The 23,450-nt window shown below is 51.7% G+C and overlaps 1 protein-coding gene across 12 annotated transcripts in view; it reads left to right on the top strand.

The window, feature by feature from the left end:
* The window catches only part of Ksr1 (kinase suppressor of ras 1), a 135,976-nt gene that overhangs the window by 92,608 nt on the left and 19,918 nt on the right, over positions 1-23,450 (top strand). For all 12 annotated transcript variants that reach the window (XM_040749249.1, XM_013118366.3, XM_013118364.3 and 9 more), the window contains 7 exons: positions 6,857-7,004; positions 13,743-14,169; positions 16,349-16,353; positions 18,655-18,715; positions 21,096-21,179; positions 22,550-22,611; positions 22,703-22,809. In XM_040749249.1, coding sequence (XP_040605183.1) covers positions 6,857-7,004; positions 13,743-14,169; positions 16,349-16,353; positions 18,655-18,715; positions 21,096-21,179; positions 22,550-22,611; positions 22,703-22,809 — 894 coding nt within the window. The remainder of the gene's footprint in view (positions 1-6,856; positions 7,005-13,742; positions 14,170-16,348; positions 16,354-18,654; positions 18,716-21,095; positions 21,180-22,549; positions 22,612-22,702; positions 22,810-23,450) is intronic.

The following is a 23,450-nucleotide window of genomic DNA, read 5'->3' as shown; positions in this document are numbered from 1 at the left end:
TTGGTTTGGTATTGAGAAAATGGGGGGAGGAACTTGGGTAGGGAAATATCAGGAACCAGCAAACTATAAAGACATGAATGTTGTCAGGGACTTAGTTGTCCCCTGGAGGGCTGGGTTGTCCATAGGAAATGTTTGAGACTAGCTCTTGCCCTTTATGGCACCCTGAACTGCTGGGGCAGACCCAACTTAAGCCTGTTGTCTCAGCTCCCCATTTGCTTCAAGAAGTGGCTTGGTATGGTGGCATATCATATGGTCATTTGTCACTGAGCTGTCACCTGCTGCATCAACAAAGGAGGCCAGGGAAGCCTGAGGGTCTAGAGCAGGGCAGGGTCAGAGAAGGGTTTCTGAGCCTGGCTTAGTCAGGTCTGGCCCCTCTCGGGTTTGCCAGTTCCCCAGAAGGAAAGTGCCACTCAGGGGTTTCTGTAGCTCTTTGGCTGTAGTCAAACTATTTACTCTAACCCCAAGACCTCCTTTCAAATGGTCTTTAATTTTCTTTTAAAATTTACTTTTCTGCTGGGTGGTGGTGGTACACACCTTTAATATCAGCACTTGGGAGCAGACACACACACACACACACACACACACACACACACACACACACACACACACACACACACACACACACACACACACACACCCGGAGCTGCAGTTATAGGTGGAGGTGAGCTGACAGACCGAGGACCACACACACACACACACACACACACACACACACACACACACACACACACACACACACACACACACACCGGAGCTGCAGTTATAGGTGGAGGTGACCTGACAGACCGAGGACCTGGAACTGAACCCTGGTCTAATGCAGGAGCAGTGAGTGCCTTAACTGCGTGGCTGTCTCCAGCCTGGCCTCTGCTTTGGAAAAGGCGTTCCAGTTGTCGTGGTGTCTTCTGTTTCATTCTCTGTGGGAGACTGAACCCAGAGTCTTGAGCAGTCTATTATAGTTTTGACTTGAGCTTTACTGTAGGCTCTTATGGATAATGGTGTTTATTTATTGAGACAGGGTCTCCCTCTGTAACCTAAGCTGGCAGCCCCCTCTATTTTGGGAGGGTGTGGAGTAAGGAAAAACATCAGCTCCCCGCAAGCTCAGGTACAATGTGTTTCTCTCATTGGCCTTGTCTGGCCGTTTTCACCTGTCAGCGAGACAGGTGTTTTTGGAAATTCCTGCTGATGATGTGGAAGCCGATGAGCACGGGCTGTGTTTTGAGTGGCAGGTGTGGGTCTGGCCAGAAGCCTGTCCTGGATGACCCCATCCCACTGATGTTGTGCCGGGGTGGGACCAGGGATGCCAGTGCAAGGGGAAGGAGAGACAATGAGGCCCCGGCCTCTGGGAGATGAAGCTTACCATGGCTGGCAAGTGTTTATGGAGTGACTGAATAAACCCACTTTCTCGGGACCAAAGAGTTGTGGTCCACAGGCCAAATCTAGCCCACTATTGTTTAAAGAATGAAGTTTTTTTTCAGACTTGGGGGGCACAAAATATTTTGTGACAGATGAAGATGATATAAAATTCAAATCTGAGTGTCCCTGAATATAATTTGAACATGGCGACATCTAGTCATTTACATGCTGACACTGGGATGTGTGGGCGTGGCCAAGTGGAAGAGGCCTTCCTCTCTCTATGTGGGGAAGCGGTCTGGGTGACTGCTGTGAGGCGGGCCCTGGTAGGTGGCACCGATGCTGGACAGTGACATGCGGTGCAATCCAGAGCCAGAGAGCTGTACCAGGTAGTAGTGGAAAGAGCCAGAAAGGAGCTGCATGTGTTGTTGAGCCTGAAGCAGGGGTGGGTGGGAAGGAGGCCTCCCTCCCAGCTGCTTTCACCCCCACTAAGAGCTCACCCTAACTAGGCTCTCAGTCCAACTGTCCCCTCAGTTCTGGCTGGAGTTACAGAGCATTCGTGTGTATGTGGCCCATGCCAGGCAGAATGGCCCCTAGCATAACCACTGTCCTCTCCCTGGCCCACATGTGTGTGGATGCTCCCTGTGTCAGCCGGCAGTTTCTAAGTATAGACCCAGGCTGCCCCGTGGCTGCTGGTAAGTCCCAGGATACCATCTGATACTCAGTATGACCTGTGACCCCAGCCACTGCCAGCTGCTGGGGACTGCGGGTGGGGGCATATTTGACCAAACCCTTCCCTGCCTTCGGCTACAGAGAACAGAGACTAGCAGACTCCTGTTAATGGCATGGCTTAATTGTCACAGGCTGGGATGACCTCAGTTTGCAACTGGCCTTGCTTCCTCATTATTACCAGAAAGGATAACTTAATGTCACTCACTGGAAAACATAAGTCATGGTTTGAGGGAAAATGGCAGCGCCTAGGAGGCCGTGTTCCTGATGCACCACTCATGTGAACCCCAAGGCATATTGGGTCCGTGGCTGGGCATATGGCTTCTCTCAGCCTCTGGCTAACACATTTTATCCTGGCTCAGCAGCTGGAGTGTGCAGCAGTTCCTTTAGAACCAGTGTGGGTTCCCAGCCTCCATCCCTTCTCCAGCTCTCCAGCATGACAGAGGGAGCCAGATGTTGTTAGCTGTTAGATGACCATCTTCTATAGGCCTCCAGGTGGGTGGGCAGCCAGGGGACCTCTCAAGCCAGAGAGGGTTTCCCAGTGGCTCCTCTCCCCATGAGTTCCCCTTTGGCAGGAGGCAGGCTGATCCCTAACCTGCTTCTGGTTCTCTAGCATAAATGGGAATGACTGATTTGACCTCATTTCCCAACACAGACTCCCCTGTGCTATACCTGTCTTGATGGGTGGGCGAGACACATCAGTGTGTGGGGTCCGGGAGGCTCTGAGTTGTTTTGGTTGAGGCATGATACCAGGACCACTGGTATCACCAGGCATGATACCACTGGACCAGGGTGTGCTCAGGGAGGCTTCTCTTGCTGAGGGGGCTGGGCAGTCACAGGTACTTTGCTTTCTTGGTGCCCCGATTCAGGCATGCCTGCCTCATAGAACTTTCCGTAAGAGTCAGAAGGCCCCACTCTTTACGTGCAGGGCGGAGGGCTCATTGAGATTGCCTGGCCATCCAGAGTGCTTGCTCACGGCTGCAAGGTAGGCCTCATGTGCCTGCAGAGCAAAGGCTTTAGAAGTCACTGGTCAGATCCGCGGCTGGGAAGGACCATATTCCTCCAGCAGCTTCCATCCTCAGGTCCCTGTGTCCATGAACGCATCTGGATTAGTTGCCACCAAGTAAAAAGAACCATTCAAAGATAATGCAGAGTGTCTGTTCAAAAGCAAACAAATAAGGGCTGGAGAGATGGCTCAGTGGTTGAAAGTACTGATTTCTCTTCCAGAGGGCCCGGGTTCGATTCCCAATACCCACATGGCGGCTCACAACTGTCTGTAACTACAGTTCCAGGGACCCAATACTATTGCACATAAAATGAAAATAAATAAGTTTAAAAAACAAATGAAAACGAAACAAACAAAACACCAGGATCTTATGCAACCCAGGCAGCCTCAAACTTATTATGTTACCACACCTGACTTGAACTGCTGCCCCCCCCCCATATCTCAGCCTCCCAAGTTTTAGATAACAGGCATGGCATGCCAAGCTTAATTTTTATTTTATTTTATTTTTTTAATGCCGGAAGTTCTGGCACCCTTCCTGGCTTTCTCTACTCCCATATAACTGAGAGCAGTGGGTAGGTTTCTGGTTAGCCTTGCCCTTTGTGGTAGAAGACATCATAAAAAGATGGGTCTAGAGATAACTCCATTGCTGCAACTTCTGAGAACTGGGGTTGTCTCCCCCAAATTCCCTATCTGCTTCTTCATGCCGGGGAGACTTAAGTGGCAGAAAGAACTGTCAGTCAGGAAGATGGTAGCAGACTGATGTAATGGAGTGCTAAGCGGTCTCCATGTGAGGGAGGGTGTGTATTCACACAGAGTCTCCATGTGAGGGAGGGTGTGTGTTCACACAGGGTCTCCATGTGAGGGAGGGCGTGTGTTCACACAGGGTCTCCATGTGAGGGAGGGCGTGTGTTCACACCCCTTGAAGCCCGGTGGGAAACACCGGTGACCCATGCTGGAGGGGCGGGGCAGCTCAGGCACGTGGAGGGCTCTAAGGTGGCTTTCTTCTCCAGCATCTCTGCTTGCCCCACTTTGACCTTGCCCATTTTTTTAGCACTGTTTAGAATCAAATCCTGAAGAGTAGGGGCAAGGGAAGGGTAGAAAGAACACACTTCTGCCTTATTCAAGGGACAGCAGATTGATCTGCAGGCTCAGAGGAGTGAGACACTTCTAGCTAATTTGTAGTTATAAAGAAACCATTTTTTCTTTTTACATTTTTATGTATTAAGGAAAGAGTTGAACATATTTCTCTTTCTATGAAGGGTAATTTGTTTGGATAAAGAACTAAGGACCTTCCATGTTACTGGGTGGTTCTGTTGGAATGTGGGTAGAAATTGGCTATTTCTTTTTTTTTCTTTCCTTTTTTTTAAAGTTTTTTTTTTTTGAGACAAAGTTTCTCTGTGTAACTTTGGAGGCTGTCCTGGAACTATTTCTTGTAGATCAGAGATGCGCCTGCCTCTGCCTCCCTACTGCTGGGACTAAAGGCGTGTACCACCACTGCCCCAAATTGGCTATTTTAAAGTAACCCTCTCTTCCTGATGGAAGCTTCTGAGTTCCAGGTTAGTGTGGGACAGTAGCAGGAGGTCTGGCATCTTTCAGGCTGCCATTTAAGTCATGTGAGGTCTTCAAGCTTTAATTCATGGGCTGAGTGGCATGGACTTCCTGAGTCAGCCCAAGTGGAGATAACGCATACAAATCAGTGGGCATAGTGTACGGGCAAATGGTTGATAGTAATGAATGTGATTATTTTGTTTGAGAAATTGGAAGGGTGTGGTTGATGAAGAGGAGATAAAAATGAAAGAAAAATGGGGGTGAAAGCCCTTCCTATTAGCTTTATAGTTAGGTTGGAGGTTGCGGTTCCCATACTTGACTCGGTGGTTGCCCCAATGTCTCTCATCTTCCAGGAAGCTGCTGAGTCAGCATTCTTGACAGAGTGTGTGCATTTGCATGGGTGTCTATGGGTGACTTGCTAAGGACATCCCATCCAAGGTAGAATGTTGCTTTGTGTAGTGGTCTTTTGGCTTGACTAGCCTCAAATTTCAGATCCTCTTGCACGCAGATCCCAGCTGGGATTATAGCTGTGTGCTGTGTCCCACCCGGCTGTTGAGTGCAGTTGTGTGCAGGTGAAGTTCACCTGTCCCTGTCACAACAATATTATTATCAGGCTTCTTTCCATGGCAGAATGAAGTGGAGGGATGCCCAAGTTGCACTGCAATGAAGGACAGTTGCTAGGGAAATACAGGCTGGTGGGCAGGGGAAAAGCTGCCATGTGGGGTGGGCAGGGGAAAATCTCCCATGTGGGAACCCGTTTTTAGTCAACCTCCCCTCCCTGAGCTGCTCTCAACAGTGGTTTCCTGTGGGTTTTCATGTGATAGGGTGGAAGAATTTCTGACAGACAAGACTTTGTCTGAGCAATGATGGTGATCGTTCTTGGTACTGTGTGTTTCTTTGTCATTGTGTCAGGGACGGTTTTAAACAGTGCTGAATAAGACGTTGTCACCTGGCATTGGTGGCACACGCCTTTAATCCCAGCACTCGGGAGGCAGAGACAGGCAGATCTCTGTGAGTTCGAGACCAGCCTGGTCTACAAGAGCTAGTTCCAGGACAGCCTCCAAAGCCACAGAGAAACCCTGTCTCAAAAAGCCAAAACCAAAAACAAAAAACCCTCATGTTATCATGCTTGATCTCAAGCTACTCCTACCTGTTGAACCATCTTGCTGGCCCAATAATAGCTTTTTAAAAGTTCATTTGGGTATTAATGTTTGTATGTGTACAGTGTGTGCACATGTGCATACTGCAGTGTTTATGTACAGGGTCAGAGGACATCGTGTGGAGTCAGTTCTCTTCTACCTTAATCTAGGTTCCGGGGACTGAATTTGGGTCATCAAGTTTGCAGGCAAGGCAAGCTCCATCTTGGGACATCTCTGCCCCCCAAGGAATTTTGTCCAGCACTGTGGCCCTTTGAGACTCATTCTCCAGATGTAATATGAGCCAGTGCTCCACAAATACTCTCACTGAGTTACACATCCAGCCTTGCTTCCCCAGCTCCTGTCCTCCTTTGTAGACAGTCGTGTGTAACCCAGGCTGGGGTCAGACTTCCTGTGTAGGCAAAGAGGACCTTGAGTTTGTGGTTCTTCTGCCCCTACCTCCTAAGAGCTAGAATTGTAGGCACAGGCCACAGGGCCTGGTTTATGCAGTGCTGGGACTAGAACCCAGGGCTCTGCCAACTGAGCTACAGTATCCTCAGCCTGCATGGGCTTTGAATTTAGGATCCTCCTGCTTCAGCCTCCCAAGTAGATGGGATTAACAGGCTGGTTTAGCTGACCTGCTTTGACTTAAATACAAGTCAGGCGAGAGCCTCTCTTTTTGTTGTTTGATCCTTGTTAAAGGCAATTTGGTTTGAGATCTCTCTTGTAGGATTCAGATACAATCAAGATGGGAAGAGCTACCAAAGGTGTCACAGTTCCCAACTTTTCTGTACCAGAGAGGAAGAGGCTGCGAGTCCCCAGTGCAGACCTTCCTGGTGTTTTCTTCCTCCCCTTAGCCCCAGCGCAAAGGTGGCTTTCTCTGCACTTCCCGCTGTTTCTGTGGAGACTGTGGGTGGGGGGTGAGAGAGAGTGCTCTCTGTGACCCTGACAAGTGGTGGCTTCTAGTCAGAGCCTCAGCCAGCAGCTGGCTCCTGCCACTCAGCTGGGAGGCCTATCCTGCAGAGCAGTGGGCTGACACTCCCTCCCAGCTCCCCCAGCTTTCTTCCTGTCCCTTCTGTGCCCCCAGGAGATTCCCCAAGAGCTGACACTGGATGCCTTGCTAGAGATGGATGAGTCCAAGGCGAAGGAGATCCTGCAGCGTTGGGGGGCCAATGCTGAGGAGTGTAGCCGGCTACAGCAAGCCCTCACCTGCCTGCGGAAGGTGACCCGCCTGGGTAAGAAAGGCTTGCTGCCCTCCCCCAGGGCCTCTGCTCCTGACTGTGCTCCCAGGCCTGGCCGGTCCCCTGGGAGGTGGGACTTCTGCTGAGGTAGGCCTTGGGACTGGGAGGGGAGTATGCTTCAGGGTTTCTGAGGCAGCTTTGGTGCGGCTGTTGAGAAAGTATGCTGGGCCTTGGCCCCAAAGGAACCCTCTCAGAGTCTCCAGGGCCTTGAAGCCCAGTTGCTCTGGCCAGTCTGACCTAGGAAGCTTCAGCCATTGTTAGGAATCCATAGCTGGCTTTCAGAACAGACCCTGTCTAACAGGCTTCCCACAGACACAGGAAGGCATCTGTGTTGCTCTGACCCCTCCACTAGCTTCCTGCATTCCAGCCTCCCTCCAGCTAACAGTTCCCCTGTTGCTCCCATCCTTATGGGTGGTTTTGACTCTCTGCTCACAAGGCCCCTTTGGCATCAGTGCAGCTGGGCCCCGCATAGTTAGAGAAATCGCGAAATTTCTGGGAGTGTGCCCAGGACTGTCCCAGGCCATACGTAATCCTGCCATTACCACAGTCTCCTCAGGGATTATTCATGGGCATTTTATGTTTTCCCTTGGAAACAGTTTCCAACTCTTGACCTAATGTTCCCACCACCGCCTGGAGAAGGCTCTGAAATGAACCTAATGAGTGGAAGCAGGCCGCCTTTAAAAGTTTCAGGGACCTGAGCCGCCTGCGACTATGAAAGGGGAGGCACCCAGTTTTATATATTTTTTAAAAGGTGTATATTTATCATGTATACAGAGTTCTGCCTACATGTATCCCTGCAGGCCAGAGGGCAGCAGCAGATCTCATTACAGACGGTTGTGAGCCACTATGTGGTTACTGAGAATTGAATTTAGGACCTTTAGAAGAACAGGCAGCGCTCTTAACCGCTGAGCCATCTCTGCAGCTACTTCATTTTTATTTTATTTATTTATTTTTTTAAGGCAAGGTCTCACTGTGTAGCCCTGGCTTGCCTAGAATTCCCTGTGTAGGCCAGACTGGCCTCAAACCCAGAGATCCACCACCATGCCCAGCTAATTTATTTTATCCCCAAAGGGGCAGGGCTGGAGTTCTTCATTCACAGTGTCTGAGTGTGTGCGCTCCTATGTGTCTGTGCGCCACTGTGAGGACACTGCTCATGATGTCTGTGTGCACTCTGTCACTGCTCATGATGTCTGTGGGCCACTCTGTCACTGCTAATGATGCCTGTGCTCCACTCTGTCACTGCTCATGGTGTCTGTGTGCACTCTGTCACTGCTCATGATGTCTGTGTGCACTCTGTCACTGCTCATGATGCCTGTGCTCCACTCTGTCACTGCTCATGGTGTCTGTGTGCACTCTGTCACTGCTCATGATGCCTGTGTGCACTCTGTCACTGCTCATGATGTCTGTGCTCCACTCTGTCACTGCTCATGATGTCTGTGTGCACTCTGTCACTGCTCATGGTGTCTGTGTGCACTCTGTCACTGCTCATGATGCCTGTGCTCCACTCTGTCACTGCTCATGGTGTCTGTGTGCACTCTGTCACTGCTCATGATGTCTGTGTGCACTCTGTGACTGCTCATGGTGTCTGTGTGCACTCTGTCACTGCTCATGATGCCTGTGTGCACTCTGTCACTGCTCATGATGTCTGTGTGCACTCTGTCACTGCTCATGGTGTCTGTGCTCCACTCTGTCACTGCTCATGATGTCTGTGCTCCACTCTGTCACTGCTCATGATGCCTGTGCTCCACTCTGTCACTGCTCATGGTGTCTGTGCTCCACTCTGTCACTGCTCATGATGCCTGTGCTCCACTCTGTCACTGCTCATGATGTCTGTGTGCACTCTGTCACTGCTCATGATGCCTGTGTGCACTCTGTCACTGCTCATGATGTCTGTGTGCACTCTGTCACTGCTCATGATGTCTGTGTACACTCTGTCACTGCTCATGATGTCTGTGTGCACTCTGTCACTGCTCATGATGTCTGTGCTCCACTCTGTCACTGCTCATGATGTCTGTGTGCACTCTGTCACTGCTCATGGTGTCTGTGCTCCACTCTGTCACTGCTCATGATGTCTGTGTGCACTCTGTCACTGCTCATGATGTCTGTGTACACTCTGTCACTGCTCATGATGTCTGTGTGCACTCTGTCACTGCTCATGGTGTCTGTGCTCCACTCTGTCACTGCTCATGATGCCTGTGCTCCACTCTGTCACTGCTCATGGTGTCTGTGCTCCACTCTGTCACTGCTCATGATGCCTGTGCTCCACTCTGTCACTGCTCATGGTGTCTGTGCTCCACTCTGTCACTGCTCATGATGTCTGTGCTCCACTCTGTCACTGCTCATGATGTCTGTGTGCACTCTGTCACTGCTCATGGTGTCTGTGTGCACTCTGTCACTGCTCATGATGCCTGTGTGCACTCTGTCACTGCTCATGATGTCTGTGTGCACTCTGTCACTGCTCATGATGTCTGTGTACACTCTGTCACTGCTCATGATGTCTGTGTGCACTCTGTCACTGCTCATGATGTCTGTGCTCCACTCTGTCACTGCTCATGATGTCTGTGTGCACTCTGTCACTGCTCATGGTGTCTGTGCTCCACTCTGTCACTGCTCATGATGTCTGTGTGCACTCTGTCACTGCTCATGATGTCTGTGTACACTCTGTCACTGCTCATGATGTCTGTGTGCACTCTGTCACTGCTCATGGTGTCTGTGCTCCACTCTGTCACTGCTCATGATGCCTGTGCTCCACTCTGTCACTGCTCATGGTGTCTGTGCTCCACTCTGTAACTGCTCATGATGCCTGTGCTCCACTCTGTCACTGCTCATGGTGTCTGTGCTCCACTCTGTCACTGCTCATGATGTCTGTGCTCCACTCTGTCACTGCTCATGATGTCTGTGTGCACTCTGTCACTGCTCATGGTGTCTGTGTGCACTCTGTCACTGCTCATGATGCCTGTGTGCACTCTGTCACTGCTCATGATGCCTGTGCTCCACTCTGTCACTGCTCATGATGCCTGTGTGCACTCTGTCACTGCTCATGGTGTCTGTGTGCACTCTGTCACTGCTCATGATGTCTGTGTGCACTCTGTCACTGCTCATGATGTCTGTGTGCACTCTGTCACTGCTCATGGTGTCTGTGTGCACTCTGTCACTGCTCATGATGCCTGTGTGCACTCTGTCACTGCTCATGATGTCTGTGTGCACTCTGTCACTGCTCATGGTGTCTGTGCTCCACTCTGTCACTGCTCATGATGCCTGTGCTCCACTCTGTCACTGCTCATGATGTCTGTGTGCACTCTGTCACTGCTCATGATGCCTGTGTGCACTCTGTCACTGCTCATGATGTCTGTGTGCACTCTGTCACTGCTCATGATGTCTGTGTACACTCTGTCACTGCTCATGATGTCTGTGTGCACTCTGTCACTGCTCATGGTGTCTGTGCTCCACTCTGTCACTGCTCATGATGTCTGTGCTCCACTCTGTCACTGCTCATGATGTCTGTGTGCACTCTGTCACTGCTCATGGTGTCTGTGTGCACTCTGTCACTGCTCATGATGCCTGTGTGCACTCTGTCACTGCTCATGATGCCTGTGCTCCACTCTGTCACTGCTCATGGTGTCTGTGTGCACTCTGTCACTGCTCATGATGCCTGTGTGCACTCTGTCACTGCTCATGGTGTCTGTGTGCACTCTGTCACTGCTCATGGTGTCTGTGTGCACTCTGTCACTGCTCATGGTGTCTGTGTGCACTCTGTCACTGCTCATGATGTCTGTGTGCACTCTGTCACTGCTCATGATGCCTGTGTGCACTCTGTCACTGCTCATGGTGTCTGTGTGCACTCTGTCACTGCTCATGATGTCTGTGTGCACTCTGTCACTGCTCATGATGTCTGTGTGCACTCTGTCACTGCTCATGGTGTCTGTGTGCACTCTGTCACTGCTCATGATGCCTGTGTGCACTCTGTCACTGCTCATGATGTCTGTGTGCACTCTGTCACTGCTCATGGTGTCTGTGCTCCACTCTGTCACTGCTCATGATGCCTGTGCTCCACTCTGTCACTGCTCATGATGTCTGTGTGCACTCTGTCACTGCTCATGATGCCTGTGTGCACTCTGTCACTGCTCATGATGTCTGTGTGCACTCTGTCACTGCTCATGATGTCTGTGTACACTCTGTCACTGCTCATGATGTCTGTGTGCACTCTGTCACTGCTCATGGTGTCTGTGCTCCACTCTGTCACTGCTCATGATGTCTGTGTGCACTCTGTCACTGCTCATGGTGTCTGTGCTCCACTCTGTCACTGCTCATGATGTCTGTGTGCACTCTGTCACTGCTCATGATGTCTGTGTACACTCTGTCACTGCTCATGATGTCTGTGTGCACTCTGTCACTGCTCATGGTGTCTGTGCTCCACTCTGTCACTGCTCATGATGCCTGTGCTCCACTCTGTCACTGCTCATGGTGTCTGTGCTCCACTCTGTCACTGCTCATGATGCCTGTGCTCCACTCTGTCACTGCTCATGGTGTCTGTGCTCCACTCTGTCACTGCTCATGATGTCTGTGCTCCACTCTGTCACTGCTCATGATGTCTGTGTGCACTCTGTCACTGCTCATGGTGTCTGTGTGCACTCTGTCACTGCTCATGATGCCTGTGTGCACTCTGTCACTGCTCATGATGCCTGTGCTCCACTCTGTCACTGCTCATGGTGTCTGTGTGCACTCTGTCACTGCTCATGATGCCTGTGTGCACTCTGTCACTGCTCATGGTGTCTGTGTGCACTCTGTCACTGCTCATGGTGTCTGTGTGCACTCTGTCACTGCTCATGGTGTCTGTGTGCACTCTGTCACTGCTCATGATGTCTGTGTGCAGTCTGTCACTGCTCATGATGCCTGTGTGCACTCTGTCACTGCTCATGGTGTCTGTGTGCACTCTGTCACTGCTCATGATGTCTGTGTGCACTCTGTCACTGCTCATGATGTCTGTGTACACTCTGTCACTGCTCATGATGTCTGTGCTCCACTCTGTCACTACTCATGATGTCTGTGCTCCACTCTGTCACTGCTCATGATGTCTGTGTGCACTCTGTCACTGCTCATGATGCCTGTGTGCACTCTGTCACTGCTCATGATGCCTGTGTGCACTCTGTCACTGCTCATGATGTCTGTGTGCACTCTGTCACTGCTCATGGTGTCTGTGCTCCACTCTGTCACTGCTCATGGTGTCTGTGTGCACTCTGTCACTGCTCATGATGCCTGTGCTCCACTCTGTCACTGCTCATGGTGTCTGTGTGCACTCTGTCACTGCTCATGGTGTCTGTGCTCCACTCTGTCACTGCTCATGGTGTCTGTGTGCACTCTGTCACTGCTCATGATGTCTGTGCTCCACTCTGTCACTGCTCATGGTGTCTGTGTGCACTCTGTCACTGCTCATGATGCCTGTATGCACTCTGTCACTGCTCATGGTGTCTGTGTGCACTCTGTCACTGCTCATGATGTCTGTGTGCACTCTGTCACTGCTCATGATGTCTGTGTGCACTCTGTCACTGCTCATGGTGTCTGTGCTCCACTCTGTCACTGCTCATGATGCCTGTGCTCCACTCTGTCACTGCTCATGATGTCTGTGCTCCACTCTGTCACTGCTCATGATGTCTGTGTGCACTCTGTCACTGCTCATGATGCCCGTGCTCCACTCTGTCACTGCTCTAGGGACGTGAACTTCTGCGGTTCCCTTTGTTGTCCACTCCCAGATCTGAAGCTCTGCATTCCTATGACAGGTCGTGGACTTCCCATTGTCCCACATGACTTCTTCACTGTCACCAGGGTCGCAAGCCATCAGAGCATCTTGCTTGCACCCCAGCAGGACCTGGTGAGGGCTCAGCCTCCCCGTGCCTCAGGCCCTCATCTGCACAATAAGGGAAGGGCTGCCCTCTGATAGGACTGAAAGTGAAATCAACTCTAGGGGTCACTAAAGGTCAGGTGTGCTTTTCAGAATTAGGCTGTGGAGGATGGGAAATGTTGCCATTATTTCCCCTTCCGGTCTCCGGTCTTTTCTTCCCATGTAGTCTGTGTTGGCTGTGAGCTCACCATCCTTCTATGTCGGCTCCCTGAGTGCTGGGATACAGATGTGTGCCACTCAGCCTGGCTGATTCTTGGTTTTCGTTTTATGTTCATTCTGCTTTGTTTTGTTTTTGAGACAGGGTCTTGCTCTACAAGCAGTGTCTCTGACAGGCATGTACTACCACACCCAGCTGGTGTTTGGAGACTTTTTTCTTTTTTTCCTTTTTGGTTTTTTAAACAGGGTCTCTTGCAGCCTAGGCTGGCCTTGAACTCACCATGTAGTCAAGGGTGCCCTCGAACTTCTGATCCTTCCACCTTTACCTCCCTGAATACTGGAATCACAGGTGTGCCACCTCCCGTCCCCACCCCAGCTAGTGACCTAAAGCAGAACTGTCCCTTCCTCACATACCTCAGCTGGCTACAGGATCGATCTGTCACCTCTTCCTTTTCTGATGTCCCACTTTGGGGTGGGTGTCCCAGCATTCCCCTTTGTGTCAACTGAATACCATGGATGGCACCATCGGGTGCACAGGCGCCTCTGACAAGCCAGGTGAAGCTGGGAGCAGAGTCTGCTGCTGCTGAGGACAGTGTCACCTCAGTCAGTGTCATGCTTTCAGATAGTAGTGGTACCCTTAAGTCCCTTGTATTTCTGACTGACCCCTTGCCCCACAGGAGGGGATCACAAAGAGGACTCTGGTTGGAATTCAGCAGACACACAGCGGGAAAGTAGTTCTGGACCTTCTGTGGACATGCTCTCCCCACTGGGCAGAGTGGGTGCCAGTACCCAGGCCCCTCGTTCCGTCTCCGTGTCAGCCCTGCCTGCCTCGGACTCTCCAGTCCCTGGCCTCAGTGAGGGCCTCTCGGACACCTGTATCCCCTTGCACACTGGTGGCTGGCTGAACCCCCGGACCCTACACAGCTTCATCACACCCCCTACCACACCCCAACTACGACGCCACGCCAAACTGAAGCCGCCGAGGACACCCCCACCACCAAGCCGCAAGGTCTTCCAGCTGCTGCCCAACTTCCCGACACTCACACGCAGCAAGTCCCATGAGTCCCAGCTGGGAAACCGAATCGATGAAGTCTCCCCAATGAAGTAAGTTTGCCTGTGACTTCCTCTTAAACATATGCAAAGGACTGATAAAGTCAACATAGACGTATGGAGAAAAAAATAAGTGTCCATCCCTTTGATGCAGTTGAACTGAATCCCAACAGATCTCTTTCTGTGCATACATAAATCTAGAAAATGATGCCATGTATCAGTCAGGATAGGCTAGACTAGGCCACAGTAGTAAACAGGCCCTGTATCTCCAGTGCTTAAAATGCCAGAGACTTGGTTCTCATGGACTAGTAGAGCAACTCCTGTCTGCAACATTACTGGTCACTGAAAGACCAAACAGAAAATGACAGACCAAACGGAACTCTAGATGTTATGTCCTGGCAATTAACTAGAAGTTCCTTCGGTTGGTGAGGTGGCTCAGAGGTTAAGAGCACTGGCTGGCCGGGCTCAGGAGGCAGAGGCAGGTGGATCTCTGTGAGTTCGAGACCAGCTTGGTCTACTGAGCAAGTTCCAGGACAGCCTCCAAAAACAATACAGAGAAACCCTGTCTCAAAAAACAAAACAAAAAAAAAGGAAAGAAAAGAAAAAAAAAGCACTGGTTTTTCTTCCAGAGGTCCTGAGTTCAATTCTCAGCAACCACACGGTGGCTCACAACCATCTGTCATGAGATCTGGTACCCTCTTCTGGCATGCAGGCCTACATGCAAGAGGGACACTGTATACATAATAAATAAATCTTTAAAAAAATAGAATTCTTTCTCTATGTTCATAAGTTGTCTCTGAGGATCCATCATTGAAGGACTAAAAATATGAACACTTCTCATCTCTAGCACATACCAAAATTTGGGGGGAAATGTGCATGTGCGGTTTTTCTCTTTTCCTTATTTCTTTTTTTTTTTTTTTTTTTTTTTTGGTTTTTTGAGACAGGGTTTCCCTGTGGCTTTGGAGGCTGTCCTGGAACTCGCTTGGTAGACCAGGCTGGTCTTGAACTCACAGTGATCCGCCTGCCTCTGCCTCCCGAGTGCTGGGATTAAAGGCGTGCGCCACCAACACCCGGCTTCTTTTCCTTATTTCTTAACAACTCTTTAAATGGCATTTGCACGTGGTCCAAAGGCAGGGCATGGTGGCTCATGTAGGTCTCTGTAGAGGCACACTAAAAAGGGTACCCGTCTCCTCACCACCGCTGCCAATTTTACTCTCACCCGAAGCCAAACAAGCTGCGAGCTTTCCTAATATCCACAGTAACTGAAGCCACCTGACTTAAAAACCTGCTCGTGGCGTGCTGCCGTATAACTTAGTCAGCGTGTCCCTTCCAGTGGGTGTTCAGACCCTTGTGGGTTTTGCTCTTCTCTTTGGGTTTTCTTCCTTGTCTCCCTGAGGAGTCAGCATCTGGCTCTTGTCTGCAACAGGGCAATCCTTTTATGCTCACATGCGGCCTGTCTTGGGCCCATTATGTGTCAGGCGCTGGGTGGCTTCGCTGGCTTCGCATTATTGACCGTGAAGCGGAAACCTAGACGATCCCTGTGCTGCCCTCCCTGTCCAGCTGTGCCACCCAGCCCCAGTGCCACCCGGTACAGATGTAGAATACAGGCGAGTTACTGCAAGCCTATGGGTCCATTGGAGAGGCCCTCACAGTGGCCTGAAGCTGGTGGCCTTGTTTCTCATTTTCTCCCGAGAAGAGCAGTAGGCTGTGTCCCATGGTCAAGTAGGGAACAGATCCTCAAGCCAGGAACACTGCTGACTTCAGACCTTGGGATTCTGAGTCCATCCCCCCCAAATGCAGCCACCTGATTTAGCCCTGACAGAGACTCTCTGGTGAGCTCCCTGCCTCCTTTGGGAGAGGGGAGCTCCAGAGGAGAAGGCAGGCTTGCTGGGAGCGTGTCCCTACTTGACCCTTCCTGGAATCCATCTTTCAACTCTGCATGGCAGATCCCCTGCTCTCCTGCCCAGTTCCCCACCTCTAACACACCAACCCACCCCCTCTTCCTGGACCTTGGGCACCCACCCCCGTGGGGCATGTGACTGACAAAGATCCTGTTTCCTCGGTGGTATAAAGGGAGTGAATCTGCTATGCTGGGTGCCTAGCAAGGCTTACACAGAGCCAGGTCTCTGTCCCTTGTCCCAGCCTTTGGCCTGCTCTATTACAGGTAATTTTCCAGAACAGGCTGAGCCAATGTAATGACATCACCCTCTTGTTCTCCCTTTTGTCTCTCCAGGTTTGGTAAGAACAATTTATTTGCATCCCTTCTGCCACCGGAAGTCATGTTGGAGTCGCTGTCCCTGTCTAGGGTGGATTTCTCTGACCCCACCTTGGCCCTGTTGGCTATTCCATAGTCCAGAAGCAGAAGTGCTGGCAGCCACTCTGTGAACTAGCTCTAAGACAGCTGGCCTTAAATGCGAGACTGGCCTTAGCCCAGCCAATGGGAAGTAGAGACTTTGAAAGTGTCTCGGGTCACATGAGCCCCATACCAAGCCTGTCTCCACCTTGCCATCACTGTAGTGACCCCTGTGCCTACTCCTTTCTTCTGAGCTGTCTCAGAAAGCTGTGCTCTGGATGGGAGAGGTCGTCCACCTGGTGCCCTGCTGAGGTCTCAGAACCCCCCTCTCTAGGAGACAGACATTCCCAGAGGCAGCTCCAAATCTGATGGTGTAAGTCCCTGGAGGAAAAAAAGGAAGCCCAGGCAACCCTGGCGCCCCCTTCCCTCCCCTCTGTCTCCAGCTGGGGTCAGGTTCTCACACATACTCCCAAACTGTAGAGGGGTCAGCTGGGTCTCCTGAGTCTGCTTTGGGTGGTCTGAGTGTCGAGCCAGCAATGTCTGGGGTTTTCTAAGAGAAATGGTGATTTGTTTTTCTACCAGCTACTTGATAACAGTGACTGGGGTAAGGCGTAGGGAGAGAGGGCAGATAGGGCTTGGCAGGCAGTGACAGTCCTTGAGGGAGCTGCTGCAGAGTTCTAGGAAGGCACGGGTAAGGAGAGGAGGGTACCTGCATTTCTCCCTTTAGGACCAATACCAAAGCCGGCTCCTCTGACCCTAGGCAATCCTTGACCATCATTACCCACTCTGCAGTGGCTGTGGCGGTGTTGGAACCATAGCAGCAAAGCTGTGGGGCTCTCAGGACCAATGTTCCATCCAGGTCCAGACCAGTGCTACCTGGGCACCAATGGCTGCATACTTGTGGCCAACATGACAAATCAGGTCATGCTCTGAGCCCGATGACTGCCTCTCACTTTCCTACTATTTCCCTGTAGCTGACCGCTCACACCTCTGAGTGGTGTGTTTAGATGGCGTTGGTCGCTGACTGGAGTAGGGTGACCCTAGGAGGAAGTTGAGGGGCAGCAGCCTCCTAGGGGTGTGCCAGAGAGCTGCAGGTGATCGGGTTGTGGGTTCCCAGTCATCAGGAGGTTGGCACAGGATCTTTTGTCACGATCACAGTTCTTTAGTGTGTAAGGGAGGACCTCCATTGCTCCTTGTACTATTGAATTGTGGTACCTGGCCTTAGATGAGGCAGTATGTTGTGAGTACCAGCTGTGTGAACAAACATAAGGAGAGAGGGCCAGTAGCTATGCTGGGGGGGGGTGCTGACTCAAGGGACATTTGTCACCTGAGCACCTGATTTTTTCTGGGTTATAGAGACCTTTGATACATTGGATTAAAATCCAGACCCTGTCCATCAAGGAAAAAGCCTGCAATAGTCTACTGATTAGCATTGAGGAGTCCTGGGTCCCTGAATCTTTTCTTTGAACTCAGAGAATGGGGTTCAGAGACTAGGCTATGGGTGATGGACAGTATCCAGCTGCTGTTCCTCTGCAAGGCCAGCCTTGCCATAAACACTGGGGTGTCTGCTCTTAGAGGAACCCATGTCAGAGAAGGGAGCCCCCAGGGGACCTGAAGAAGGTAAGCAGAGGGGATCCTCCAAATCTGTGGTCCTCCTTGGCAGAGAAAGAGGAGCAGGGATGTCCCCAAAGGTTCAAGGGATGGCCAAGAAGACCCGCACCTTCTCCTTGCTCTTCCCGCCCACATCAGCAAGGACTGTCTCCAGAGTGCTGCTGGCTGGTGGAGTTGCATGGCTGACCAGCCCTGTGCCCTCCACTGAGGTCAAGTTTCCACCTGTTTAACCAGAGTTAGCCAGAGTTGAACCCTAAAGGAGAATGGCCATGAAAGGAGGCAAGAGGCTGGCATACACATGAACTTGCCTCGTCTTTGCACTCCTGCTGCGTCCCCAGCCTGCCCCCCCAGCCTGCCCCCACCGATGCAGACCCATCATATGCAGACAGGTGTCCCAGCTGCAGAGCTGGGCAGAGACTGTGCTAGAGAGCAACCCCGTGTGAGGGTGATACCTGTTCTCCTTGTCTAGCTGGGCCTGGCCCATCCCTCTTTGGTGGATGTTGGTTCAGTGAAGCATTTCTGGGCTGTGCAGTACAGCACCATGCCCCATCTAGCCTGTGATCTCTGAACTAGAAGGTCTCAGGCAGCCCCACAGAGCCTCCTCGGTTCATCCAACCTGGGTTCTTTCCCCACAGATCTCCCTCATGGATCCCCACAACTGGTACGAAGGGATATCGGGCTCTCAGTGACACACAGGTAGGTTCAGCTGTGGGAGGTACAGAGCTGGGCTCCACAGGGCACTGTTGGGTCTGTCCTGGTTGCCCTTTGCCTCTGGCCTACCTGCTCGTCTTGTGGCAACAAGACTTGCACCCAATTTGAGCTCTTGACTTATTAAACAGGACACCTTTGGGCCTTCTGGTCCCTCACCCGCCCCTCCTTGGGTCTTGTTCCCATCCTGCTGAGGGGAAACACTCTCCTACCTTTTCCCACAAGCTTCATCCATGGGTCGTCTCTCTGTCATGCAGGCCCTGGGCCATCAGGGTCCTCTGTGGAGCATGTTGAAAATCCATGTTCCCGGACCCTGCCCAGATACTTCTCTGCCTGGCCAGCTGGATTTTTATTTCAAGACAAGATCTCACTCACTGTATAGCCCTCGCTGGCCTGGACTTGCTGTGTACACCAGGCTGGCCTCAGACTCACAGAGATCCTCCTGCCTCTGCCTCACAACTGCTAGGGTTGAATGTGTGCACCATTTCACCCAGCAGCAATCTGGGTTTTAGCAATCCCAGAGATTGATGTGTGTACATGTGAAAGAGGGCGCTGGAGACCTGTGGCAAGGACCAACGCTCATGAGACTGGAGTGTGCTGGCCATGGGATTCTGGGTGGATTGCAGGATGGTACCTTGGGTTGCCCTGCTCTGCTTGTCCCTGCTAAAGTCTGTTGTAATCACACAATGGACACTGTCAGGGGCTCAAGGGCATTGCAACTTGCTAGAGCCTGTGGTTTCCATGGAAACTGTGGGCTGTGTTCCAGCTGTGCTGATGCTGGCCTCAAGTTCTCACCCAAGGGGGAGTTCTAGCTCCCAAGGGTTGAGCAGTACATTTGAGGTCACTGCCACAGGGGCAGAGCCTGAGCCCTGGTACACAGCGGACCTCTGCTTGGAGTCTTGTCCATGCCAGAATCTCTCAGCTGCTGTCAGGGAAGAGGCTCTGGGTACACACAGCTGGGATAGGCCATCACCCACCTCACTGCTCAGGGAAGAGGCTCTGGGCACACACAGCCAGCCAGGATAGGCCATTGCCCACCTTACTGTCTCAAGGAAGAGGTTCTAGGCACACACAGCCAGGATAGACCATCGCCCACCTCTCTGTCTAGGGAAGAGGTTCTAGTCACACACAGCCAGGATAGACCATCGCCCACCTCTCTGTCTAGGGAAGAGGTTCTGGGAACACACAGCCAGGATAGACCATCGCCCACCTCTCTGTCTAGGGAAGAGGTTCTGGGAACACACAGCCAGGATAGACCATCGCCCACCTCCCTGAGTTGATTCCTGGGCCCGCTAACTCTTGGAGGTGGTTGTAGTCCTCATGTGAGCTGTTTGTGGGTGTGTTGCAAACTGCTCCACAAACACTGCCACCAGTCATTCAACTGTTACTGTGATGTACTATGTTTTCAAAAAGCATGTTCCTCCAAAAATGAAACGCTGTGTGTGTTTCCCTGGGCTGGCCTTGTGCTTTTGTGCTGAAGGACACCACTCTTAAATCCCATTCCTCCTTTCGGTCTATCTTCTGGTTTGGTTTTGGTTTTGTTTAGGTAGATTTTAGACGGAAAATGCATATGCTTACAATTGAAGAGGTTTCAGGGGGTAGAGAGAAAAGTCCCTCTCGCTCTGGAGTCTCAGTGTGCCTGACTTATACAGGCAGGTGTGTATGCATGTTCTGTTTCCTTTCTCATGCAAAACTACACACTGCATGTTCGTGCTTTGCTTCATTCCCCTCTTTCAATCCACGTGATTTACATAGAGCACAACACACATAGCGTTTATAGCTATGTCCCCTGTATGTGTGCTGACGGAGATAAAGAACCTTCCAGTGCCCTGTGAGTTGGCTTTGGCTCTTCCCGGTTGATTATGCTGCCACCTGCCATTACTATCCGAGTCTGTCATCACAGATGGGCCTTTCCTGTGACCTTCATGGCCATGGCGCCGTGTCCTATCCCACTTTACTTGGTCTTCTGGTTGTGAGATTTGGAGGTGGTTGCACATGTGTGTGGAGACTGCTGCATGCGTTCCTCTGTGTGGAGGGATGGCATTCCAGCCTTATTGTGGTGTATGGCAGCACTGTGTCCGAATGTCACGCAACATCTCATCCCAGGGACTAAGTGTTGAGTAAACAAAGGACTAGAATTGCCAGGTCCCAGGAAGTGCGCGCCAGTGCTTTGATTGCTGGTGTCTCGCTTGGAGCCGTTGGCCACGTCAACTTTTAGATATTGGCAGCAGCTGGGAAATCCAGATGCCGGGGGATGCTGTGACCCCCAAGTACAGAACTGGGGTTCTGGGATAAGGCTAAGTTTCCTTTTCCCAGAACCCTCCAGAGGCCGGACTCTGATCTGTACACACATTTCTACCCCCTGCAGGTTCTCCACAAAGTCATGGTTGTCGCAGGTCTGCAACGTGTGCCAGAAGAGTATGATGTTTGGAGTCAAGTGCAAACACTGCAGGTGATGGCGGAGGCAGAGTCTTGTCCTCTGTAACGGCCCTGCCATCAGGTCTGAGGTGATGGCGGGGGCAGAGTCTTGTCCTCTGTAACAGCCCTGCCACTCCGTTCTTGGCCTCCGGTCACATCCCACTTGAAGGACTTCATCTAACAACCTGTTCACAATGCCAGTGAGCACACCAAGTGCTCAGGAGTCCTTAGGGAGCTCACTCTTCAAAGCAAGGGATGTTTGAAGTGGGTTTTGAAGAATGAAGAGAAGTTTACTAGGTAGAATGAGGAAAAAATAATTCAAAGGCAAGGAATAAAGTGAGGACTTACACAGAGAGTGGTAGCGTACACCTTTAATCCCAACACTCAGGAGGTAGAAGCAGGCGGATCTCTGTGAGTTCGAGACCAAATTGGTCTACAGAGCGAGTTCCAGGACAGCTGGAATTACACAGAGAAACCCTGTCTCGAAAAACCACCATCAACAACAAAGTGAGGATTCTGGGGCCCAGAAAGAGTTCTGAGGTTGGGAGCCAGGCTACAGGGATTGGTGGTGGCAGCAGAGTTGCCTTATGCTTGGGCAGAGTGAAGGAGATGAGATTTTACACCAACCCAGCTTTGCTGTGTCATCACATTATGGTTTCCAGTGGGAAGGGACATAAGTAGGGAACAGTGAGGACCAACAGTCTGTTATCTGGTCGCCCGCACACCTTACAGAGCGTGGCCTGGAGTCTCAGTTCCTACCACCCTTATGTCGCTGTGTGACAATGGGTAAGGCGCCTGCCCTTTCTAGGCTTCATGTTTACCATTTAGACAGCTGGGGAGCTGATCCGTGCAGCTTGTCTGAGCCGCCATAGGTGACAGCTCCGGGGCTGTCATCAGGTCTGAGGTAATGGTCTCATGCAGATCAGCCTGACGACAAATGTCCTGATGACTCCCTGACCTCTGAGGAAATTGGCTGAAAATGAGATCCTCAGCTCCATGCAGGTGTGGCCAGCACATGGCAACCCCTGAACCCACACACTGTCCTGTAGAACAGTCCCGCAGCCCATTCCATTAGCAGGAACACTGAGACCTGTGGGACATCCTGGCTAGACCCATCAGACTGGCCAGTGCCTGAAGGGAGATACCCTTGGGGGCCCCAGCACCCTTGATGATGCTGGTGGCCTCTCTAGAATGTTTAAGGTCAGATTTTCCCGAGCTTTCTAAAATGGAGGAAGTTCCCCCCTTTAAAAGCAGGGGAGGGATTTGTGGGGACATAGAAGACAGTGGCTGTGGCACGTGGGGTGTTAACTCTTGTTGAGAGCTTTGGGGAAACTGAGGCTGTGTCAAGGTCATCTGAGCAATTCTGGGATGCCCCTTGGAGTGCTGACTCTTCCTCCTTTGCAGGTTGAAATGTCACAACAAGTGCACCAAGGAAGCCCCCGCCTGCAGAATATCCTTCCTCCCACGTGAGTGACAGCTCTTCCCTTCTCCCATGTTTGGAGTCAGGAGCACCTCGGTGGCCTGTTCCTGCTAACGGATTCCCCCCTTTCCAAACAGTAGCCAGGCTTCGGAGGACAGAGTCTGTCCCCTCAGACATCAACAACCCGGTGGACAGAGCATCAGAGCCCCATTTTGGAACCCTCCCCAAGGCCCTGACAAAGAAGGTAAGCTGGCAGTGCCCTGTGGCCTGTGCTTGTGTCAGGGAGCAGTGCCACCCCAGCCCCGGATTCCTTTCTACAAAGCCCCCCCCCCATCATCAGGCTCCCTGGGAAAGTGGGACACCACCCTGCAATCCAAGATCTGCATCCGAGGCACAGACAGGGATGGGGCGTGCCAGGGATCCTGGCTTAGCCATATAACAGGTGTGGTTCTGTCCATAGGAGTTGTATATGGTGATTCCCATGACCTCTAACCCTGGCACCTGTGAACCAACATTTCCTGAGCACCTACCTTGTGCCGAAAACCTAGTTCCGAGGGATACATACATGCTCCATGTTACAGATGCAGAAACTGAGTCCCAGACTTCCCACAGCCCATCCCTGAGGGTCCCTCACTGTGTCCTCACATAATGGAAGTGCTCAGGGCAGTGACCCCGTTTATAAAGACACCTCCAGTCCCTGTGGTCTGAGCAGCCCCACAACACTGGCACCCTGGGGCGCTGGGTTTCAACATGCTGACCTTTAGGGGAACACAGACACGCAAGTCCTCAGCCCTGGCTGTGAGCCTCCACTGTCCCCTTTGTGCTTCTGTGACCTTAAATGAGCCGGGGATAGCAGTGCTTCATGCCCGGGCGGGCGCTGGGATG

This window comes from Mesocricetus auratus, unplaced genomic scaffold (genome assembly GCF_017639785.1).
Source record: "Mesocricetus auratus isolate SY011 unplaced genomic scaffold, BCM_Maur_2.0 Super-Scaffold_100007, whole genome shotgun sequence".
Lineage (NCBI taxonomy): Eukaryota > Metazoa > Chordata > Mammalia > Rodentia > Cricetidae > Mesocricetus > Mesocricetus auratus.
This window is presented reverse-complemented; position numbering and strand designations above follow the sequence as displayed.